This window comes from Amphibalanus amphitrite, unplaced genomic scaffold (assembly GCF_019059575.1).
Source record: "Amphibalanus amphitrite isolate SeventyFive unplaced genomic scaffold, NRLGWU_Aamphi_draft 001438F_arrow, whole genome shotgun sequence".
NCBI lineage: Eukaryota > Metazoa > Arthropoda > Thecostraca > Balanomorpha > Balanidae > Amphibalanus > Amphibalanus amphitrite.
In genome coordinates, this window is record NW_024882931.1 from 50,776 (window position 1) to 72,172 (window position 21,397).

The 21,397-nt window shown below is 49.3% G+C and overlaps 2 protein-coding genes across 2 annotated transcripts in view; one reads left to right on the forward strand and one right to left on the reverse strand.

Annotated features, from left to right (window-relative positions):
• The first annotated feature begins 12,722 nt into the window (after positions 1–12,722).
• The window catches only part of LOC122373054 (FMRFamide receptor-like), a 49,479-nt gene continuing 40,804 nt past the window's right edge, over positions 12,723–21,397 (forward strand). Inside the window, exon 1 of the mRNA XM_043350795.1 lies at positions 12,723–12,872. The gene's annotated coding sequence lies outside the window, so the exon portion shown is untranslated. The remainder of the gene's footprint in view (positions 12,873–21,397) is intronic.
• Positions 15,270–16,595, reverse strand: LOC122373055 (cuticle protein CP14.6-like). Its single transcript, XM_043350797.1, has 3 exons — positions 16,516–16,595; positions 16,014–16,138; positions 15,270–15,761 (listed from the first exon to the last, which is right to left on the reverse strand). Exons 1-3 carry the CDS (start codon positions 16,522–16,524, stop codon positions 15,455–15,457), a joined length of 441 nt encoding a protein of 146 aa, XP_043206732.1. The 5' UTR covers positions 16,525–16,595; the 3' UTR covers positions 15,270–15,454.

Genomic DNA, 21,397 nt, shown 5'->3' on the forward strand with positions numbered 1-21,397 from the left:
AATTTGAAGAATTTAAGACGTTTCCATGAGTTTTGAAAGTATGGATAAGTTCTAAAAATCCGGTTCTCCTTATCTGGGCCATTAACTCCATACGGTCCAGGAAAGCTGGCACACTACCTTTAATTCAAAAGTAAGCCGTTGGATGTATGCTTGATTTCGTACACTGGCATGGATCACGCAACGCCAGAAACAGCGCAAATGCGCAAAATATGCATCAAGGTACATCGAACTCCTCCACAGTAGCATGACTGTCAACACTATTGGCGTGTCAAGTTTACAACAAATCGTTATAAGGTTAAACGCAGGGCTTAAAATGTATGCTTTTTGCGAGAGCTTCTGGATTTCAGTCTCCCCTGTACCGCAAAAGATGGCATAGCACTGATTTTTTGGAAGGTTCATAGCCGAGACATGCGGCTCATAAACCTGTGGCACAGTAATTATAGGATGTAGCACATTGAACAACGAGGCACGATGTCATGATCGGCCGGAGGCTCGTTTCACCGCGGTGCGATCGGCTGACGTTAAATTCGCCTGCTGCAGCCGATACAGTCGCCAGTTAAGTCTTTGTGGATTAGTCCGCCGGCTCGCTGCAACGTTTTGTAAACAGGAGGATATAGGGAGCGCTGAGCGCAATACTAAACGCCTCTTTCATATCATTGGTGAAGTCACTGAAGGCATTAAGTCCTCCTGCAGCGTCTGAAATTGACAGATTTTTTTTGTAGTTTACTGCGCGTATAAAGCAAACTTAACATAATCTTTGCGACAAGGTTTGCTCTAAATTACATAGCGACACAAAAGGGAGCAAAATCTGAGGTTTTTATTGGAAACAATTTTGGGAAGTAGATATGACCCGCCCCCCCCCCCCCACGGGGTTCAATGTCAACCGTCTATATCAGACAGAGCTCTTTATCTAATAAAGTAATGTCATGGTTTCTCAAATAATTTGATATAATATGAGCACAATTTCTCACCTCAGATGTATTTTGTCTTATTTCTGTCATTTCCGGTATGCCAACATAGCTCGTAAAAGGTCGACAACCTCTGCTACTTGACATTACATTATTATTATCACCTCAACAGGCAACCATGGAGCCCCATTCAGTTCGACTCTGTCGCTCCCGTTTCGGCTGATCAATCGACCGGTGCTCCCTTAGCGGCGGCGGCGGCTGCGGTCGACCTGACCCACTATCGGCACCTCATTGGCCTTCTGGTGAGCACTTGTCGCTGGTCAAGTGTCTAGTATCGATCGGTACGCGGCGGTGACCAAGGTCAGGCTGAGACTGTACTGCTTTCCGGCGTACACACCCAACTAAGGTCGCAGACGGTCGATATCGTAGAGAATTAGATGAGCAGCGATGAGAGAAGAGACCAGAGCGAAGAGCTCTGCACCGAACGTGTCTATAGTCTATTGACTGATTTTCGTTTGTATTTAGAACAGGTAAGCTCATACTAGTTGCATGTTTTTATTAGATTTCCTACTTGATTTCACACCCTATCTGTCATAAAACGCAGAGACCTAAGGATTTATTTTATTTTTAGCTTATTTTACGTCAACAGAATCCACTGAAAAAGCTCTTCCTGCGAAACATCATTTCGCCACCATATTTCTGACACGCTGTGACAAGCGTGCCACCAGCTTGTGAATGACATGTCAGCCGCACTGACGCTTCCAGCTACTTGGCTACAACCTCCTCTCGGCCTCAAGGAGGGTCGGCTACCAAGTGCTAGAGCTGTCGGACGCAGTTTTCGCGGCACCCAACCTCAGCTCGGTCTAGGCGTACAGAGGGTAAACACCAAGGCCTGAACTGCATGTTGAACTGCATGCAGGAATGTGCGAGTGGTGTGTTGCTGAAGGTGTGTTATTTCACTCTCACTTAATGTCCACTTCTTTTTTATTGTCAGGTCAAACGTAGAGTGAATAAATAATAAATGAAATGCTCATCACTGCTGTCACTACCGTTACCAAAACATGGCTTTTCACACAAAATCGTGATATGATGTTGTCTTGGCAAGACAGGTTCTTTGTTTTTAACATGCCTAAAAGTGAATATCTGTATTTTTTATTTGAAAAGTTATCAAACTATTTGTGATTCTAGCAAATTTGTGACGTTTTGAAATTGCAGTTGTATACCAACTGACAGTAGCGGCGGAACACCTTCAATCAAGGGGGGCACTGCCCGACTTTTGGTCCCATTCTTTCCATGCAACGCGCAAGGGCTAATGTTAAAATGTCAAAATCAAAGGGGGCACGGTGCCCCGGTGCCCTCCCCTTTCCGCCGCCTATGCCAACTGAAATGCTTTTCAACTGTCATCCAAATGCGCTTTATTTTTCTACCATCGATGAGCCGAACGCATTCAGAGGACAGAAGTTTGCGTTGGATGATAATATTACGCATGATTGACGTTGTTTTGCTTTGATGATGGGTTCCTTTGACGTTTTCGGCCTAGTAATTTGGCTTAGTTCGGCAGCTAAAGCCCCCAATGTGCTGAAATTCAGCGAAAGATTGTGCCAGCATCAGCTAGTGGCCCTGCAGGCACACTATCGGATTAGAGCAGTGATTTTCTCTGTTTAGCAGTTCTTAGATCCTGTTTGGTATCGCCAAGATATCGGCGGCTTGCTTTAATGGGTTATCTCAAGCCTGCTGGCAGTTGCGAGCGTGTCCAAAGGCCTTCATCTTGCTGCACACGGCTCTATCTCGTTTTGGCACGGTATTGAGCTCTGCCTTTTACATCTCATATGGCTAGTCTAGTGACCAGAGGAAAGAATGTATGAAGCTTTATATTTAAATGCATTATATTATATTTTACACATCGCCATGTGTTATTCACTGAACCTGGAAAACGCACATCAACCCCTACCCCCCATCCGAAAATTAAGCAAGCAAGCAAGGCAGCAATGTCTAGTAAAAAGAAGGGTCGGAGAGGCCGACGTAACCTATACCCAGTAAACATGCCGATGTCGGCCCGACGTCGGCCCAACGTCGGTTCAACCTCGGCCCTACATCGGCTGGACGTCGGATATGCCCGCATGTTCCGACGTCCAGCCGAAGTCCAGCCGACGTCGAGCCGACGTCGGGCCGAGGTCGTTTACCGAGGTTGACGAGATCGTTTGTCGTTGGACCGACGGGGCCGACGTCGGCATGTTTATTGGGACAACGCGCCAAAAATATCAACCGGCGGCGGGATTCGAGCCCCCCAGTCGCCGACGTCGGCATGTTTACTGGGACAACACGCCAAAAGCATCAGCCGACGATGGGATACGAACCCCGTGTCATTTGAACTCGAGGTTAGTGTGCTAACCACTACACCACGCAGCCAGATAGAGAATTTAGTTTGTTTTGTTGGGTTATGCCCTTTCGGTCTGACAAGACCATTTCAGAGCCGGAAGGATGATAGGATGGAGACATTGGTCTTCTTGGCGAGCACCCTGGGTCCAGTTCAAATAGAGTCCCTTGTCCCATTGCTGTTACGTGACACTTAGGTATTGGAAAGGGCGACCCCACAATGGATTCATATAGCCACTCTTACACACCTGCACCAACGTTTCACAAAGTGTCCCTTTGATAAGTGGCACTTTGGCAAAGTGACACTTGCCGACTGGCCTTTCTATATGAACTGGGCCCGGCCCTGGTGAGTTGCCGGGGCTGAGCCTGACCAAAGGATAGGCCGAGCAGCCCCCAAGCACTAGCACTCACCGCACCCGGCTACGGGCGAGCTCGGCTTACGGGCAATCCCAAATGGGATAAAGCTTCCCGTCCAGTCCGGATCAGGGGGTTGCGGCGTGGAGGAAGATTTGAGTTTCCTGAGGATATTTTGAATACAGAAGCTCTTTATGAAACATGATACATGTATTTTGTATTATTTTAACGGTCAAAACAGCGGCCGATGTCGGTCCGACATCGCCCCGACGTCGGCCCGACGTCGGCTGGACCTCAGCAATTGATCTCGGTCCGACGTCGGCCCGACGTCGGCTGGACCTCGGCTGGACGTCGGTACATGCGGGCATATCCGACATCCAGCCGACGTCGTGCCGAGGTTGGACCAACGTCGGGCCGACGTCGGCATGCCGATGCCGAGTTGCCGACGTCACCCTGACGTCGGCATGTTTACTGGGCTAGCGTTTTCATTGTAGTTAATTCAATCTGATTAGTGTCACAACATCTTATAAAACACTTTCTCTTCACATTTAGGTACACCAAGTTTCCTGCAAAAGCTTAACTTGAAACACTAGAAAAAATCGATGCAAAAACGACTCCCTCAGAGCACACGAACCCGCGCCATTACCATCACCGTCGATCTACTTTCAGGTGGTCGGCCTCCGCCATGTGGACAAATGCTGCGCAGCAAATACAAAATGTGACAATGAGTGGGGACCGCGAAATATGAAAATGTTTAGATTAAAATATTTCGACAATTGATGTAGTTTTCGCGGTTTATGACACATTGCTTTTAACCCGCGAGTTGCTGGGGGGGGGGGGGGCGTTAAACGCCCCCACTTTTTTCGCCGGGCCATAGCATAAAAACGGCGCGCCGCAGGCGCGCCAAATTTTGGCTACCTGTAGGGAATCGATTGAAGTTTATTGTGACAAAGTTTCAAAAATATTGGTCGGAAAATTTTGAGATATCGAGGTTTTGGTGACGTCATGATTTCTCAGTTTTCGACCAAAAACGGCATATGTTCAAAAAATCATATAAAATCACAGAATAGACATACAGACATGCCGTAAACGCCATTAGACTGCCAATACCATGATCAATCAAATGGCTATCTTCGATTATTGATTATCGTTCCGCATTTTCCATAATCTTGAACTGAATCTTGGCTTTTCGTGGCTACTTCACGACCATGATACATGCATTTCTTAAATTGAACTTTTTGAGCCTAACACGTACACATATGATAAAATGAATGTCACCATCGTATTCTACGCCCCAAATTACCTATAAAACATGTGTCACAGGCTGCGAATATCAGTTTTGATTTTCGGGGATATGTGCCTACCCGGTTGACCTGACCTTGACCCTGACCTATGCTTGACTTGACCCCTACATGGAGCTGACACTCTTGTAGGCCTTATATGATGGATTGTGCACCGTTTGGACAGAGTTCATGACGAGAGGCGCCCATTGCGAAGTCCTGAAATCCATGCTACTGAAAGCCCGATTTCAGGTGTTTGACCTGACCTTGACCCGACCTGTGACCTCAAAATTCAACTTTAAAGTACTCATCTGAAGGGTCTCGTCGCGCTCTTTCGTTTGCCGCCTCGTGAGTTTCGCTGCGCCTATTGGTTCTCGAGTTATCGGCTGGGGGCGTTTAACGCCCCCCCCCCCCCCAGCAAACGGTGGGTGGCGAAATACCCCAGCAACTGCCGGGTTAAATGAGTTGTACTAGTATATTATATGTAAGGCCAGTAAGGGCATCATATTAGCTTAAAAAATGTTCCTAATGTTAAATTTCTAGCTAATATGTGCACTTAAAATGACGTCATAAAAATGAAAAGAGCCAATGAGCGACGGATCAAGAAAAGGCGCAAAATGAAGCAGAAGCCAAATTAAGAACGGCCAAACAAAGTAAACTAATATATTGCGCGTCGTTAAGGCTGTACTTCGACACGGTAATCTCGGAACCGAGTGCGTCTGGACGAGTGCGACGAAGATGAAGCTCGACGTCATCGAGACGTACGATGACCTAACGCTTCTCTGCAATGAGATTGACGACAGTGAAGATATCCTCAAATTCCTGAGGGAAAACGGACTGTTGAAGAGGAGGGGTAAGAGATGCTGCAACGGGATGATGAAGGAGTGCCCATATGGTAGGAGCCGTCTCTTTGGAAAAACGTGGCGATGCACTGCCTGTCGAAAAACGCGTCTTCATTGCTCGTCTGCACCCTCTCGTCATACTGAAGGTGGCATATTGCTACCTTGTGGTTGTGATGAAGCTCAACTACAAAGCCATCAGAACCTGTGTGAAGGGCGCACCCACCTGTCGTCACTTGACAGACTGGCTGCAGTTTTGTCGTGATGTCCTGTCGCGCGACCTGCTGCGTGATGTGGGCAAGCTTCGTGGCGTGGGCAAAGTCGTGGTCGGCGACGAGACGGCTCTCGCAAAACGAAAATACCATAGGGGAATTGGCCGATCGCGCGGGAGATCATCTGGGTTCTCGGACTGTACGACGTAGAAGAAAAAAGGGGCTGCTGATATGGATCGTAAATCGTTCGCATGCGGCCATCTTCCCGAAAGTGGAAGATCATGTGCAGCAGGGATCCACGATCTACACAGGTGAGCTGAGGACGTACGCATGTCTCGCCAGCAGGGGATACAATCACAAGACCGTGAACCACTCACGCGAGTTCATGGCCCATGACGGAACGCACACAAACCACATCGAGGGCTATTTCAGCCGTGCCAAGAAATACCTCAGGAAACGGAACCTCGGCCTGGTGCAAAGCATCCCTGGATACCTGGATGAGTTCATGTGGATGGAAAGGCACCAGGGAGACGTCTGGAGGTCGTTCCTTCAAGCTATACGACGCCAGTACCGCTGCTGAAGGCGCATCGCAATGTGCCGACCAGCGGAGCTCGCGGACTCGGTGGTTGAGCAGCGGTAGCGGCGTGCCGCCTCCACCAGCAGCGCCGATTCGCGAAAGTCGAGTTTCTGATGTGGAAGCGCTGGCGTCTTATGCGATTAGGCAGCTTTGACTCATTTGTCACGTGGGCGTCTGTGTCGGTTGAGGGCCGCCCCAGTTAGCCTCCGCAGTTCTGGCGTGCCGCCGCCTCGTGCAGCGGACGGGGCCGGCGCACCACTTGTCACGGCGAGTTTCCATTCGTATGCTACGTCAGTTATGATGTCTTATTTTTAGATGCGGTCATTGAAGATGTTCATTGTGATCAGACATGTCAGAAGGTACAATACATCTCGTATGTACAAACCCTACGGCTTGTTTATTTTGATTGGCACTGATATTTTCCACTACTCTTGGGAAACGTGTCAGTACCTAGGTATTTTTGAACATCACGTATGCAGTTAAGATCGAAAAACGTCTGTTTCAGAGCATGCATTTCGAGGAAACGCCTATGAAATATGAATCGATCAAATATCAAGCGCTTGCACTTATCCTAACAATATAATGTAACCTAACCTAACCTACTGATTTTTGCCTACCGGTCATAAAGAAACCTAACCTAACCTAACCTAACCTACTGATTTTTGCCTACCGGGCATAAATAAACCTAACCTAACCTAACCTAACCTAACCTACTGATTTTTGCCTACCGGACATAAATCAACATTAAAACTAACCTAACCTAGCCTAACCTAACCTACTGATTCTTGCCTAGGGGATAAAGAAATAGTAACTTGCATGAATAGATTGCAGGCAATAGGAAATCAAATATTTTTAGGTTAACTGGTTATGCATCAGGCTTCAGGCCGAAGGCCTGAAGCCACATACACAACCACTTAACCTAAAAATATTTGATTACGGAGCGAGCGAAGCGAGCGTAGTCTTTCCTTAGATTAACGGAAATTTCTGAGTATGAGCGGCCGGCCGGCCGGCCGGCCGTGCGGACGCTTTTGCGAGGCTTATATCTCAGCAACCACTTGACCGATTTACATGCCGTAATTTTGTAGGGTAGCTTCATTCCTTCTACCAAGTATTGGACTATTCCCGATGCATGTGGGTGACCCCTTATGCACGTGCCACGTGCAAAACGAAGAGGTGTCAGTTTTGTAATTGTTGCAATATCTCGGTAACTACTTGGCCGATTGCGCTGAAATTTGGCATGTAGATAGGCACCCACTAGGCACTGCATATCCATGTGCCAGAGTTGGGGTGCTGCTGCACGTGCGCACGTGCAGGGGTCGTTTCCAGATCTCGAGAACGGCTGGACTGATGGCGCTAAAATTTGATACACGGTTAGGGACCAATTAGTAGGGTGCCGTGCACAAGTCAGTTGGGACCCATTTTGCACGTGCGCACGTGCAGGGTGCCGCTTCCAGATTTCGAGAACGGCTGGGCCGATTGTGCTCAAATTTGGCACATCGCTAGGTAATCCGGCGGCTGCCATATCCCAACGCGGGTCGCTCCGCGGTACCTCCGTCCTTAACCCAGTTTTAAGTGTTTTTATCCCTTGTGTTGCCGCTGCGATCGTGTCTTACCTTTTCTGCAACACCGTGGATTCGACACCAGCACTCGAAGATCACAGGTATTTTACGGTAGAGACTTTAAACCGGATCTGACATTCACGCCGAGAGGTGCGCCGCACTGTATCACTCGCGCCATGAATGTGTTACGGTCGGTGTTCCGTCAGCTGGCTAAGGGAGGGGTCACGCGCAGCTGGAGCGACACTGGCGTCATCTATGGAGCACCGCAGGAACCTCTAGTTCCGCGGCTGTCGCCAGAGCTTTCGCAGCTGAAATGGCTTGGACGGCGCGGCGGCCGCCGCTGCTGTCGGATGGGCGCCAGGCAAGACGTGCCGGCCCGTATCCCGGTGATCAGCGGCAGAAGACCGAAAGTGACCGTGACCAGCGGTGGAGCGGCACTCCGAGACCGCTGCCTGCGCGAGATACAGCTAGTCCCTGCGGAGCAAGAGGCCGCCGGTGGCGCCCCCTCTGCCCAGCAGAACCAGACCAGCACTGAGTCTCGTGACGAGCGCCGCTCTGACTCCGGAACCGGCCGAGGGGTGAGAATCGGCCACATTAACGCCCAGTCGCTCGCCCCCAAGGTCGACGCCATCAACAGCCTCCTCGACTCAGAGCAGTTTGATATTCTCTGTGTCTCTGAATCGTGGCTGACGCCTGACACTCTGTCACGTTTTATAGTGTTTCCAGGCTATCTCATGGTGAGACGCGACCGGGCCGAATCGACTGAAGGCCAGCGTGTCAGAGGTGGCGGGGTGGCGGTCATCCATAGGGAGGAGATACACTGTCAGGTGCTGTCGACGCCGGTGACCAGCCTGCTGGAGACGCTGTGGGTCTCAGTGTCGTGGCGCGGCGGCCGGCCGGCCATCATTGGAGTCGCATACCGGCCTCCGGCTGGCTCCGTCTCCCAGGCCGTAGACGAGCTCCAGGAGCAGCTGAGAGACGTCCTGGCCAGGGGCAAGCCGACCTACCTGCTGGGAGACCTCAACATCGACGTTCTGAACGCCCAGTCCTCTGACACCCGGCGCTACAAGACTGCTCTCTCGGAGCTGAATGTGACCCAGCTGATCGACCGGCCGACCCATCTGCGGCCAAACCCATCGGCCCTGGATCACATCATCACTAACATCTCATCATCTCGCGCTGACGTCCTCACAACACCTATCAGTGACCACCAGCCGATAGCAGTCAGCGCACCTATCGGCCGACTCCGGAAGCAGCCGACGGAGCGCACCACTCGGAACTGGGGCCGAACAGACTGGGACGCTGTCTGCTTAGACCTGCTGCTGGCTGACTGGTCCAACTTCGACAGCAACGAGGACGTCAACAGCATGGTCGACATCTTCATGCAGATATGGTGGACAGTCATTGACCGTCACTGTCCGGCGCGCACCCGACGCGACCGACGCAGAGGCTGTCCGTGGATAACCGACAACCACGAGCTGCGACAGGCCATGCTGGAGCGTGACGAGGCGTACCAGGCGTGGCTGGACCTACACACTCCCGAGTCCCGCGAGGACTACTGCCGCCTGCGGAACTCCGTCAAGGCTCAGCTGGCTCAGGCGCGCAGGGAGTTCCTGGGGCGCCAGCTGCTGGCCTCTGACCGCAAGGAGTTCTGGTCCAGCCTCAGGAGGTTCTACCTGGCGCCCTCCGCTTCAGCACACTCGACTTCAGACAAGAGTGCAGCCGAGCAGCGGGCCCGCGCTGACCGATTCAACGAGTTCTTCGCGTCGGTGGGCTCTCGCATCGCGGCCGACTTGAATGATGACGTCACTGCGGGCCTAGCCCCGCGGCCGCCTATAGTAGTCTCAGCGGCGTTCCGGCTCCAGCCTGCGACCCTACCGGAGCTGGCGCGAGCTGTGAGGCGGATGAACTCGTCTGGGGCGGTGGGGCTGGACGGGGTGCCACTCGGTGCGGTGAAGCGCTGTTTTGATGTGATTGGCCCCCACCTGCTGCGACTTGTGAATGTGTCCCTAACCAAAGGTGTTTTCCCTGAGGCGTGGAAAACAGCCGAGGTGGTGCCGATCCTTAAGCCACGCGGTGATGTACACGAACCATCTAGCCACAGACCGATATCACTTTTATCTCACTTGTCAAAAGTTGTTGAAAAGGTTGTGTGTGACCAACTGTCGCGGTACCTATCGGACCACAACATTTTATTTTACAACCAGTACGCCTACCGATCATGTCACAGCACGGAGGACGCCGTGCTCGACGCTGTCGAATGGATCAGCCAGAACTCAGAGCGGGGAGAGGTCTCCTCAGTCACGGCAGCTGACCTCAGCAAGGCCTTCGACAGCGTCGACCACGGCGTCCTCCTGCGCAAGCTGGAGTGGTACGGGATCGACCCGACCTGGTTTGGTAGTTATCTTGGCGGCCGGGGGCAGCTGGTCAGGGGCGGCAGAACAGTCCTGCCGGTCCCCTGCGGGGTTCCGCAGGGATCCATAGCCGGGCCGATCCTCTTCAGCCTGCTAACGAACGACCTGCACTGCCATCTACCGGACTGTCGGGTGATCGCATATGCTGACGATGCCCAGCTGCTCGATCACTCGCGTCCTGACCCTCAAAATTTAGCATCACTAAAACAACGTGTCGAAAACTCCTTGGATGTCATGAAACACTGGTTTAGCTCAAATTCTCTTAAAATGAACCCTCAAAAGACCGACTTCATTCTCATCGGAACCCGTCAGACTCTCAGCAAGATCGAAAACTTTCAAATCTGCATAGCTGAGTCAGTCTTAAAACCGTCACCAACCATCAAATTGTTGGGGGTGACTGTCGACTCGTGTTTGGCCTGGGACGCCAACATCAGTCACATCGTCAGGAGGTGCAATGCCCTCCTCATATCCCTCTCAAAGTTCCGCCACCATTTTGACCAGGAAACGCTAAAGTTACTCATTGAGACCCACGTGTTCCCTCACATTCTGTACTGCATTTCGGTGTGGGGCGGAACCACAAAAAATCAACTCACTCGGATCCAAAAACTCATCAACTTCAGTGCTCGGATCGTGACAGGCGTGCGGCGTCGGGAGAGGATCGGGCCGGCTCTGGCATCCCTGGGCTGGCCCGGAGTGGAGCGGCTGGTGTGGGAGAGGGACCTACTGAAGGTGTGGAAGGCGCTCCACATACCGGCTTACCCTCTCTCCATCCGCCGCATGTTTGTGTCCCGCTCTGAGGTGTCTGGCCGGGTCACACGCTCTGTAGAAGCTGGCGCCCTGGAGCTGCAGAAGTGTAGGCTCTCTTCCACACAGAGAACGTTTAGTTACCGCGCTGCTGCCGCGTGGAACCGGCTGCCGCCGGCCGTCAGGGAGCAACCCACGCTGACCGCGTTTCGCCGCGCAGTGGCGGCCAGCGAAGCCTGAGGTCTTGGGGTGCTGTGTTTTATTCCGGTTTTAGTGCAATTAGTTGTCTTATTTTATCTGCCAGTGCCTATTGCCTTCTTGCATTTTACTGTATTGTACATGACGCTGAATCCTGAAAAACCATGTTATATGGATGGATTTTAGATCAATACATACATACATACATACATGCCTACGGCAATGCGCTGCTTCGCTCCGAGCACGGGGCAACACTTTACCTTACAAGTTGCGCTAGAATACCATTTTCCTTTAAAGATGTTACCTTCAGACATTATATATCCGATAGCCTACAACCTTTACCACTGTTTTCTTCCTTAAGCGGAATATCCAAGACTCAAGAAGTGCGAAGTGACAAAAAAAAAAACATAATATAACCAGAAATACCATTTATGGTGCGAACTGCGAACTGAGCTAATTTAGTGCAAAAGCAACCATTTCAAGGTGCTGGAAAAAAAAACGAAAAAATACTAAGGAACTGCCGACAAAGTGCTGATGACTGTTTGAAGCCTGATAAAAAAATTATAGGTATATTTCTGCATTATCATTATTATAGCTATAATGAGCCTAGAAAATAATAAGCTTCCCTCATATATCAATGATCAAACATTCAGTCCTACCAGCACTACCAGCACTACCTCATTAAATGCAAAAGCTGATTTGTTGTTTATAACCAATATTTTTTCTTCAAATATCACCGTCATGTGAAAATATTCCCCATCCCCCACCCAAAACACCGATTCCCCACATTTCCCCTTACTGTGTTGGGCTAAAAAAGAGTGCTATATTTCTGCGTACCTGGATGTTTCGCAACAGCTGACTGCAGGTTCTCACGACAGCTGACATGTTGAAAACAAATTGCGGCTGGAAATCGTGGTGAGATTACGATTAGTTAGATTTAGGTGGAAATTGTTGGTCAGATTAACTGCATTACACAGTATTCTTACTGTGTTTCTCTATAGAATGATGTCTATATTATAGAAATTAACTAATATCTGAACCGGGACAGATGGGAAATTTGACCAAAAGAAAACCATTGAATGAAGTGTTGATATTAGAATCTTTGAATAAAATGCATCCCTTGTATGAATGTCCTCACCTGGCGTCAAGTGTTGGGCTCAAATGACGGCACCCCGGGCGGCGACGATTTAGGAGTCCGCTGATTGGTGGACGGCGCCGTGACGTCACTGCCGGTCCTCGGCCGCCGCCGCTGGCCGGACCCTCGGGCAGTGCTGGGGGTGCCGCGGTGTGTGAGCGAACGACAGCGCTCGTCCGTACGACGGAGAAGATCCGTACGTACAACGGCATACGTCGGTACGACACAGTACATCCGTACATCGGTACGAAAGTCACCCACCGAGAGGAGCTCAAGGTGAGAGCTAATAGCTAGCTAAACTGGGAACGACACGGCAATACATTGATTGGTACTTGTACATCAAATGATCATTAACGACTCTTGATGACCATAGACGACCGTATTTGTCGTCTATGGTCATCATTTGACCATTGTTGACGTTTATGACAGCATTGACGATTGCATTTGTGATACTGCTCATAACAGACCGACTTTATGATACCTATCATCATGCTTGAATGTGCAAGCATTCGTCTTACAAACGTCGCTAATCCTTAAACAATTGACTGATTGAGATGGAGATTGATGATAATGCATGGCATTTAATGAAACCAAAATGGTACGGAGCGGTACCGGTAAATTGTGAAGTCATTAAAACTAATCGTACGATTATCAATTCGTCACATCAACTTCACATCGATCGATCCGTCACATCAGCCTATTAGTTTCCAACCATGTGCTGTAAATAGCTCACTCATTACCTTTAAAGTCAATTTCAGTCTAGCTTGAAAGGTTGCACACTATGCGCGAGTGCCAGTTTCAGCCTTCTATTGAAGAGCCGAGTGAACAACACTTGCTTGAAGTCATTAACCCGGCAGTTGCTGGGGTATTTCGCCACCCACCGTTTGCTGGGGGGGGGGGGGGCGTTAAACGCCCCCAGCCGATAACTCGAGAACCAATAGGCGCAGCGAAACGCACGAGGCGGCAAACGAAAGAGCGCGACGAGACGCTTCAGATGAGTACTTTAAAGTTGAATTTTGAGGTCACAGGTCGGGTCAAGGTCAGGTCAAACACCTAAAATCGGGCTTTCAGTAGCATGGACTTCAGGACTTCGCAATGGCCGCCTCTCGCCATAAACTCTGTCAAAACGGTGCACAATCCATCTTATAAGGCCTACAAGAGTGTCAGCCCCATATAGGGGTCAGTTAATCATAGGTCAGGGTCAAGGTCAGGTCAACCGGGTAGGCACATATCCCCGAAAATCAAAACTGATATTCGCAGCCTGTGACACATGTTTTATAGGTAATTTGGGGCGTAGAACACGATGGTGACATTCATTTTATCATATGTGTACGTGTTTGGCTCAAAAAGTTCAATTTAGGAAATTCATGTATCATGGTCACGAAAAATTGCCAAGATTCAGTTCAAGATTTTGGAAAATGCGGAACGATAATCAATAATTGAAGATAGCCATTTGATTGATCGTGGTATTGGCAGTCTAATGGCGTTTACGGCATGACTGTATGTCTATTCTGTGATTTTATATGATTTTTTGAACATATGCCGTTTTTGGTCGAAAACTCAGAAATCATGACGTCACTAAAACCTCGATATCTCAAAAATTTTCCGACCGATTTTTTTTGAAACTTTGTCACAATAAACTTCAATCAATTCTCTACAGGTACCCAAAAATTGGCGCGCCTGCGGCGCGCCGTTTTTATGCTATGGCCCGGCGAAAAAAGTGGGGGCGTTTAACGCCCCCCCCCCAGCAACTCGCGGGTTAAGTGACGGGGAATTGAATGAGTGGGGCAGTTGGCGGTAGCATAAGTAGGTTAACAGAGTAGGATAATGGGCTGGGTGGGCTCGGGGGTCATATAATCATGAATATTAGTCTCACAATGGATTTATAGCGTCGTTTTATATTTTCTTTTATTCCACGATACAGTCTTGATTTGGTAGAGCTTAGCTTGGCTATGGAAATTCAAGGCCAATTGTAATATCTGCTGGCCATTGGGAAAAACGCTCTTCCAGAACATTGCATTCACTTTGGCATAAGGAAATTTTACTCAGCAACACAGCCACGAATCTTTTAGAAATCATATATTTCTGGTGCATGTTTATTAGAACTGGTCATCTGAATGTCATCAGCCATCAGGCCAACTAGCTTGCTTTGTTGGGGTCCTTCGCTTACGAATCTTTTGCTGTACGAACCTCTTCCAGAACGAGCCTTGCCGTGCGAACTTTTGTTGCATACGAACCCTACTTTTTACGAATCTTAGACAACAGACACACGATTCACGAACCTTATCGGAAGCGATTCTTACTACGAATTTAAATCGTTATAAACTGTCCTTATCATATACGACCTTAATCCTATACATGCTCTTGCATACGAACTTTCGCTTACGAACTCTTGCGCATACGAACTTTGGTTTACGAACTTTCATCCGAAAGCCGATTCAACCCAGAGTATTCCGATCTCACGGAACGTGTCGGGCTCTGCTAAGCGTGGGCTCAGTCTCTGTCAATCTGTATCCTGCCCATTCAAGCATTGGAGCTAAATTTACTCAAACGAGCATGCATTATGCATTTAAGACGCTGGCTGGCAGTGTCTTGAACGTCCATGCCCCCGAGTGTCGTGGAGTTCGGCGTCCGCAGCCCACAGGTTCGGGCTGAAGTCGTGCAATTCACAGTGTCTAAAACCATCAGCTTGAATATCTTAAATGTTTATTATGCAGTCATCGCTGCAGTCGCCAGGCTGCAACACGATACACTTTTTAAATGTTTTGCGGAAAAACAAATAAATACGCAGAAGAATCGTTCATAGAAGAATATTTCCAAACACCTTGAACAGTGGTTTAAACCTCTACTTTCATGGCCTAGTTGTATCGTGACCGGTAGCCGACGATGACACGCTCGTACTGAGGCTCCCCCTCCTCCTGCTCCTCCTCTTCCTCATCCTCCTCCTCCTCTTCCTCAGACACCTCCGGAGTGGGGTACTGGGTGGGCACCGGGGTGGGCAGGTGGTCGCCCTGCGCCTGGAAGCCCTGCTCGCCGGCCGAGTACACCACCGTGTAGGTGACGCCGTCGGGGGCCGTGTAGCTGAACTGGCCCGACACGCTGTAGCTGTCGTCATCCTCCGGCTCGCCAGACTCCGACACAGAGATGCCGTTCTCGCTCTCGAAACTGGCGGAGGAAAATGGACGGTTTTCGTCACGCAATATATGTATAGTGACTGAGTATAATGATAGGTTGAATACCGAAAAAAAATCGTTTCATAAAACTTGCTTGCGAAAGGAGGAAAATATTTACAAAAATATCAGTAAATAGTTAGCACCGATTATTCCGTCCAGAATTATAAGAGGAGACAATAAATGCCTTCATCCACCAAAGCGCCTCCATTCGCAGCCTGGGCAGCGAAGGCCAGTTGGTACTCACGAGTGTTGGTAGGACTGGTCATCGTTGTGGTCGATGTTCTGTCGTAGGATCTCGACAATGTCCCTCTCGTAGGGGAGCTCCGACGGGGCGGCGGCGGCCACGGCCAGCACGGCGGCAAACACGAGCTGAAACGGTACAGAGAGATGGTCATAATTCGAACAGCACTTCAGCAATCAAACCAGCGTCAACTATTTGAGAGGATATAGCGACCAAGACCACATAGTCATATCGTTTTTATTTAGTTAAGTACACGTTCTTCTGCAAAACCTTGCATCCCAATAATAACTGAAATATGACATTTCATTTGAAACGAAACACCACAAATGGACATGTCTGTTAGCTCAAGTAACTATTGGTTCTACCCAGCTGCTGAATTTCAAATGGCAATCGGTTGAGATCAAGAGAACAGTGTGCACATGTAAAAGCAACCACTGCTATAGAACTGCTTCGAAAAGGTGCGCGACCATTTCTTATGCTCCCGCTTCGTGGCCCATTAGCTCACCAGCTTCATGTCTGTTGTTTTGGATCTTCTGACCGGTGCTGACTTGATCTGACCAGTAGCGAACTGTGCCCTCCTCCCGTCGCCTTGTCCCTTTATACCAGTGTCCGACGGGTGTACCGCGGTGTCCTCCATGGTCCCTCGGCGCCGGGCTGGGTTGGGACATCTCGGGGACTGGGTTAGGAGGACATTTCGGGCCGCCAGTACCGGCGAGGTCAGTCGCCGCACCGGAAACCGCCGACCGACCGCTGGCCGCCGCCGGTGAGTGCGATCGGTGCGATCGGTGCGATCGGTGCACGTGAACCCCGCCGTGTGACCGTCCGCCCGATCACTCACCGGGTGACCCGTCCCCGCCCCCGTTCATCGAGCTACACGCACCGAGCACCGCTTGGCAGGTTTCCCGTCCCTGCCACCGTTCACTGAGTGACCCATCCTGGTCCCTGGTTACTGAATGATTCACTCCGAAGTCCGATATCTGTTACCAAGTTCGTCTTCACATCACGCTGACGTATATGTGAGTCAGGGAGTTTTGATACATTATCCCAGACTGAAAGATCCTAAAAATAATCCTATAGCCACGTAAAATGCAATTTATTTACACATGAATATATCAAGTTCTAACACACGAATGTGGATTGTATCAAGCAAATTCAAAATGATTTTTCCAACTATCACCAAGATGGGGAGCAAAGGGAGGTCATACAACGACCATACCTGCGTTTGACCCTTCGGCCTTCCGGCCAAGCCAGACCATTTCAGGGCCGAAACGATATAAGGAATTAAGAGAGGGCATTGGTATGGGTGACCTCTATGGTCCGCGGCCGCGGCTGAGTTTGTCCTTAAGGACAGACCACCCAGCCACACTAGTGGCTACCCCACAACACAGGAACCTATAGCCATGCCAGAATCATGTAACAATTCAGGATGCATCCAGGATCAGTACATGTGACCGCCAGACTTCGTCAAGCGAATTTGAGTGATGAATCTAGTTTGAAAATTGAAGTTTGAGAGCGGTGCCGTCCTTAACCCCACTCACGACCGGAGTGTATGCTGCAAATCGTTAGGGATACTGAGTGCGTTTCTTGTAAGTTTCCTCTAAACGATATGACGAGATAAACAAATTGTTATTTGTAAATATTGTTGAATTAGATCGTCGAAAAAGCTGTGTAGAAGGCAACTTCTTATTGTGCTTTTGCTCCTTGATGATGTTTTGACCTTTAATTATGTGTTTACTTCTCAATTGTGAATTATTGACCTTATGTAACATGTGATGACTGCCATCGGAGACGCCAATACGAGATGTCCACTTTTCTGCGCACTTTTGTTTGAAAAGAACAGTAGTGACCAGCATTGTAACTTCAGCGAAGAAGGACTGGCTTTACGAGTACTGGTGTACTGGTGCTAACTAGCTACGGGCTATTTAAGCGCTTGAATAATCTGTGGGACTATACTCAATCCGAGTCCATCCCATCATCTTGAGAGTCACTTTTTGTGAGGATTGGGGCTTTCTGGACGATTGACTTGTCTCAAGCAGCTAATGACGTCACATAACCAGCTGCTTTTTTAAAATAGATCAAATAAATGAAAGATTGACCTAGGATTTCAGAAGATTGACGTCTCTGAGAAGATTTTGCTCGAGTGACATTACTCTGACGAAATTAGATCAACGTTCCTCGATCTACGTATTTACATATTATCGTAAATAGATATGCATAAATAGGTAACACATTTCTTCATTTACTTAAAATAATTTCAGATTTCTGTCTCTTAGCCACACATCCTTTAGAACTAACGCTCTCTTTTAACCCGCGCCCGGCTGGGGGTCCTGGATTTCCACGCCCTGCTGGGGGGGGGGGGGGTGTTTGAACACCCCCCCTTCTAACTCGGCTCCTGGGCCACGTAGCGATACGCGGAAGGCGGCGTTCGAAAGAGCGTCAAAAATAATGAGGAAATCACTTCGGTCAATTTTTTGGTCAGGTCAAAGGTCAGGTCACCAGAGGTCATTAAAGGCAAAATTTCGCCGATTTCCAGGTCGAATGTCGAAAATTTCCAAGAAGCCAACGCATAACTCGGGAACCAATAGAGCTACAGCGCCGCGGAAAAGCGCATTCGATAGCCCTATTAACGCCCTTTCTGAATAATTCTCTCAGATTTGACCTAACGTCAACGGTTTTGCCTGCAGGGGGCAAAAACTGCAAAAATAGCCGATTTTTTCGGAAACAGTTTTTCTGCAATAACTTTTGACCCAAGCCTTGTACGAGCTTACTTTTACCGGCATCGTGTTCCTCTCGTCAAGCCGCATCGAATGAACTATAATTTGACCTTGAAAGGTCAGCTTGAAAATTTGACCTCAGGTCAAGGTCATGACCTGACCGGAAAGGGTCATGTTGCATATCAGTCGATCCATATCGTCGAGCTGAACACATCTAAGGCGTTTTCATCGCTCTAGCATGCCTCTATCAAAAGTTATTTGCGAAAAACTGTTAGATACCATTCGTGACCTAAGATGACCTCAGGGCATAAATAGGGGTCACGGACACCATTTTCATGTTCAGTGTGTCTAAACCACTTGTAATTCAGTGTTTGGGAGTGTTTATAATGTCTTTCGTCCAAAAGAGACGCATTTCAATTTTCTCCCATTGACTTATAATGGGGAGGTCGCAAAATTGACCTGACCTTAGGTCATCGATATCAAAATTCTGAGATATACATTTTGTACATGCTATTGCTCTTAGCAATCGCTGAAAGTTTCAAAGCGATCGGTCACTCGGTGTAGCTATGACAGACATTGAAACTTTTTATGAGGTGAGGTCACTTCAAGTGACCTGGTGACCTGACCTTGAATGACCTTGGTCTGAAATTTTCACAACATGTGTAGAATTGATGTATGATAAGGTGTACCAAAAACGGCGGCGCTCCGCGCCGCCGTTTTTGAGATATTCGCGAAAAACCACAAGGGGGGGTGTTCAAACACCCCCCCCAGCAGGGCGCGGGTTAAGGCACCTCTCATAACCGGCCCAGCCAACCGCCGGCCTTTCCCAGTTACCGTTGATCGCAGAGGCGGCGGAAGGTATTTTGGGATGGGGGGGGGGGCACACCTGATCCTTCCCGGAACCTAGGGTACCCCCAAATCTAGTTTTCTCACCGGTTTTAGGCCACTTAATTTTCACCCCTTGGCCTTTACAACGAAAAATCGAAACGAAAACATTTGCAAAAAGTGAGATATCCCGTCTCATCTGAGTCAAGGAACTACCTTTTTGGTAACTTGGAATAAACGTTTAAAGCTTTCACACGTGAGCTGTCAAATCAGGTATAGAGGGGGATTTTTTTACTTAAATAGGTATTGTCTTCCATTCAGCTTTTCTTTGAGGCCCACGGCCGCTAATACCTATAGGGAGGACAAGCTGCCCCGACGGTTCCTGGCCCTATGAAACTTTGTGGGGGCAGCGCCTGCGCCCCCCACGGCCCCAGAGTTGTGGGGGCAGGCTACCCCCATGCTGCCCCCCGGCTCACGAGTCTATGCCGGCTGGCGTCTGGCAGAGTCGCGGGGAAAGGCCTGTGGCACGCTCAGACGCGCTTCTGTGACGTCCGCATGCCGGGCCACTCGCGTTCCGCCCTACTCTTCCGGTTACCGGTAGCTCGTAGATAGCTGCTTGATTTCTGAGCATTATGTGTGGAGGGCGTTTGGTGGAAATGTATGATATTTAGAGAATGAATATGTGCTTACATGTTGTCACAGTCTTCTGCGTTAGAACGCTCCATAATGAAGGTTGTTTCTGGTTAACATTTCGAAAAGGTAATAAATCTATGAAATTATGTTGGTAGATTTCCGATTTCGATTCCTCCGGTTGGAGGGTCTCAAATACCTACATTACGAGCCCTCCCCCCGCCGAAAAGTTGGAGGGGCTCAGCCCCCGCTAGCCCCTCCAGCCGGTTCCCGGGAACCGCCCCTCTGGTTCCCGCGCCACTGCGGCAAGTCCAGTTCAAATACGTGTAGCACGCTGTGGCTGTCACCGTGACTGTTATTCGCGTTGAACAACTTGCTTCCTTTAAACCAATGACGTCATTAAAGTTAGCCAATTATTGGCTATTGCAAACCTTTTTGGTTGGTAACACTCGCACTGCAAAATGCTAGCCAATATGATCAAAATATGTACGACGACATTGACAACAATATCAATCCATTCCAAATTACTCGCTCTATTAACTTAAAAAGGTACTCAGCCAAACTGGCATATGTTCATGACGTAGTATGGAAGTATTGTGGTACTTCGTCGATAACAATTTGGGGGGGGGGGGCAAAAAGATATGTTTGCACCCCCACCCTGGAAGATGGGGGGGCGCCGTGCCCCCGCTGCCCCCCCCGCTTCCGCCGCCACTGGTTGATCGTTTTCTACCTTAGACGCATAAGTTATCGCTTTTACCTATATCTACGTGACGTGGTTAGTTACGTTGTTCTATATGTTCGCCATTCCACTAACATCATCTCACTGATAATGACGTAATGACATTGCTTTGTCAGTTGTCATAATCAATGCCACTGATGTCAGTAATTGTTACGTACCCCCTGACGACGCCATCAGTTACCATCCCCACCCCACTGACGTCATCAGTTAGCATTCCCCGCTCCACTGACGTCATCAGTCACCATTCCACACCCACTGACGGCATCAGTTACCATCCCCCACCCCACTGACGTAAACAGCGTCACAGCTGCGTGCCCGAGTGTTACCTCCAGATGGCTACCATTCCAGTGTCGCTCGCAAAACTCGTCGTGTCGTGCTTTGGATAATGGGAGACGCGCCTCTGACCAGCTGGTGACCGATCACATTACTGAACGTCTGATGGGTCCCGGCTGTTTTTATAGGGCTCCGTTGGCTGTTTA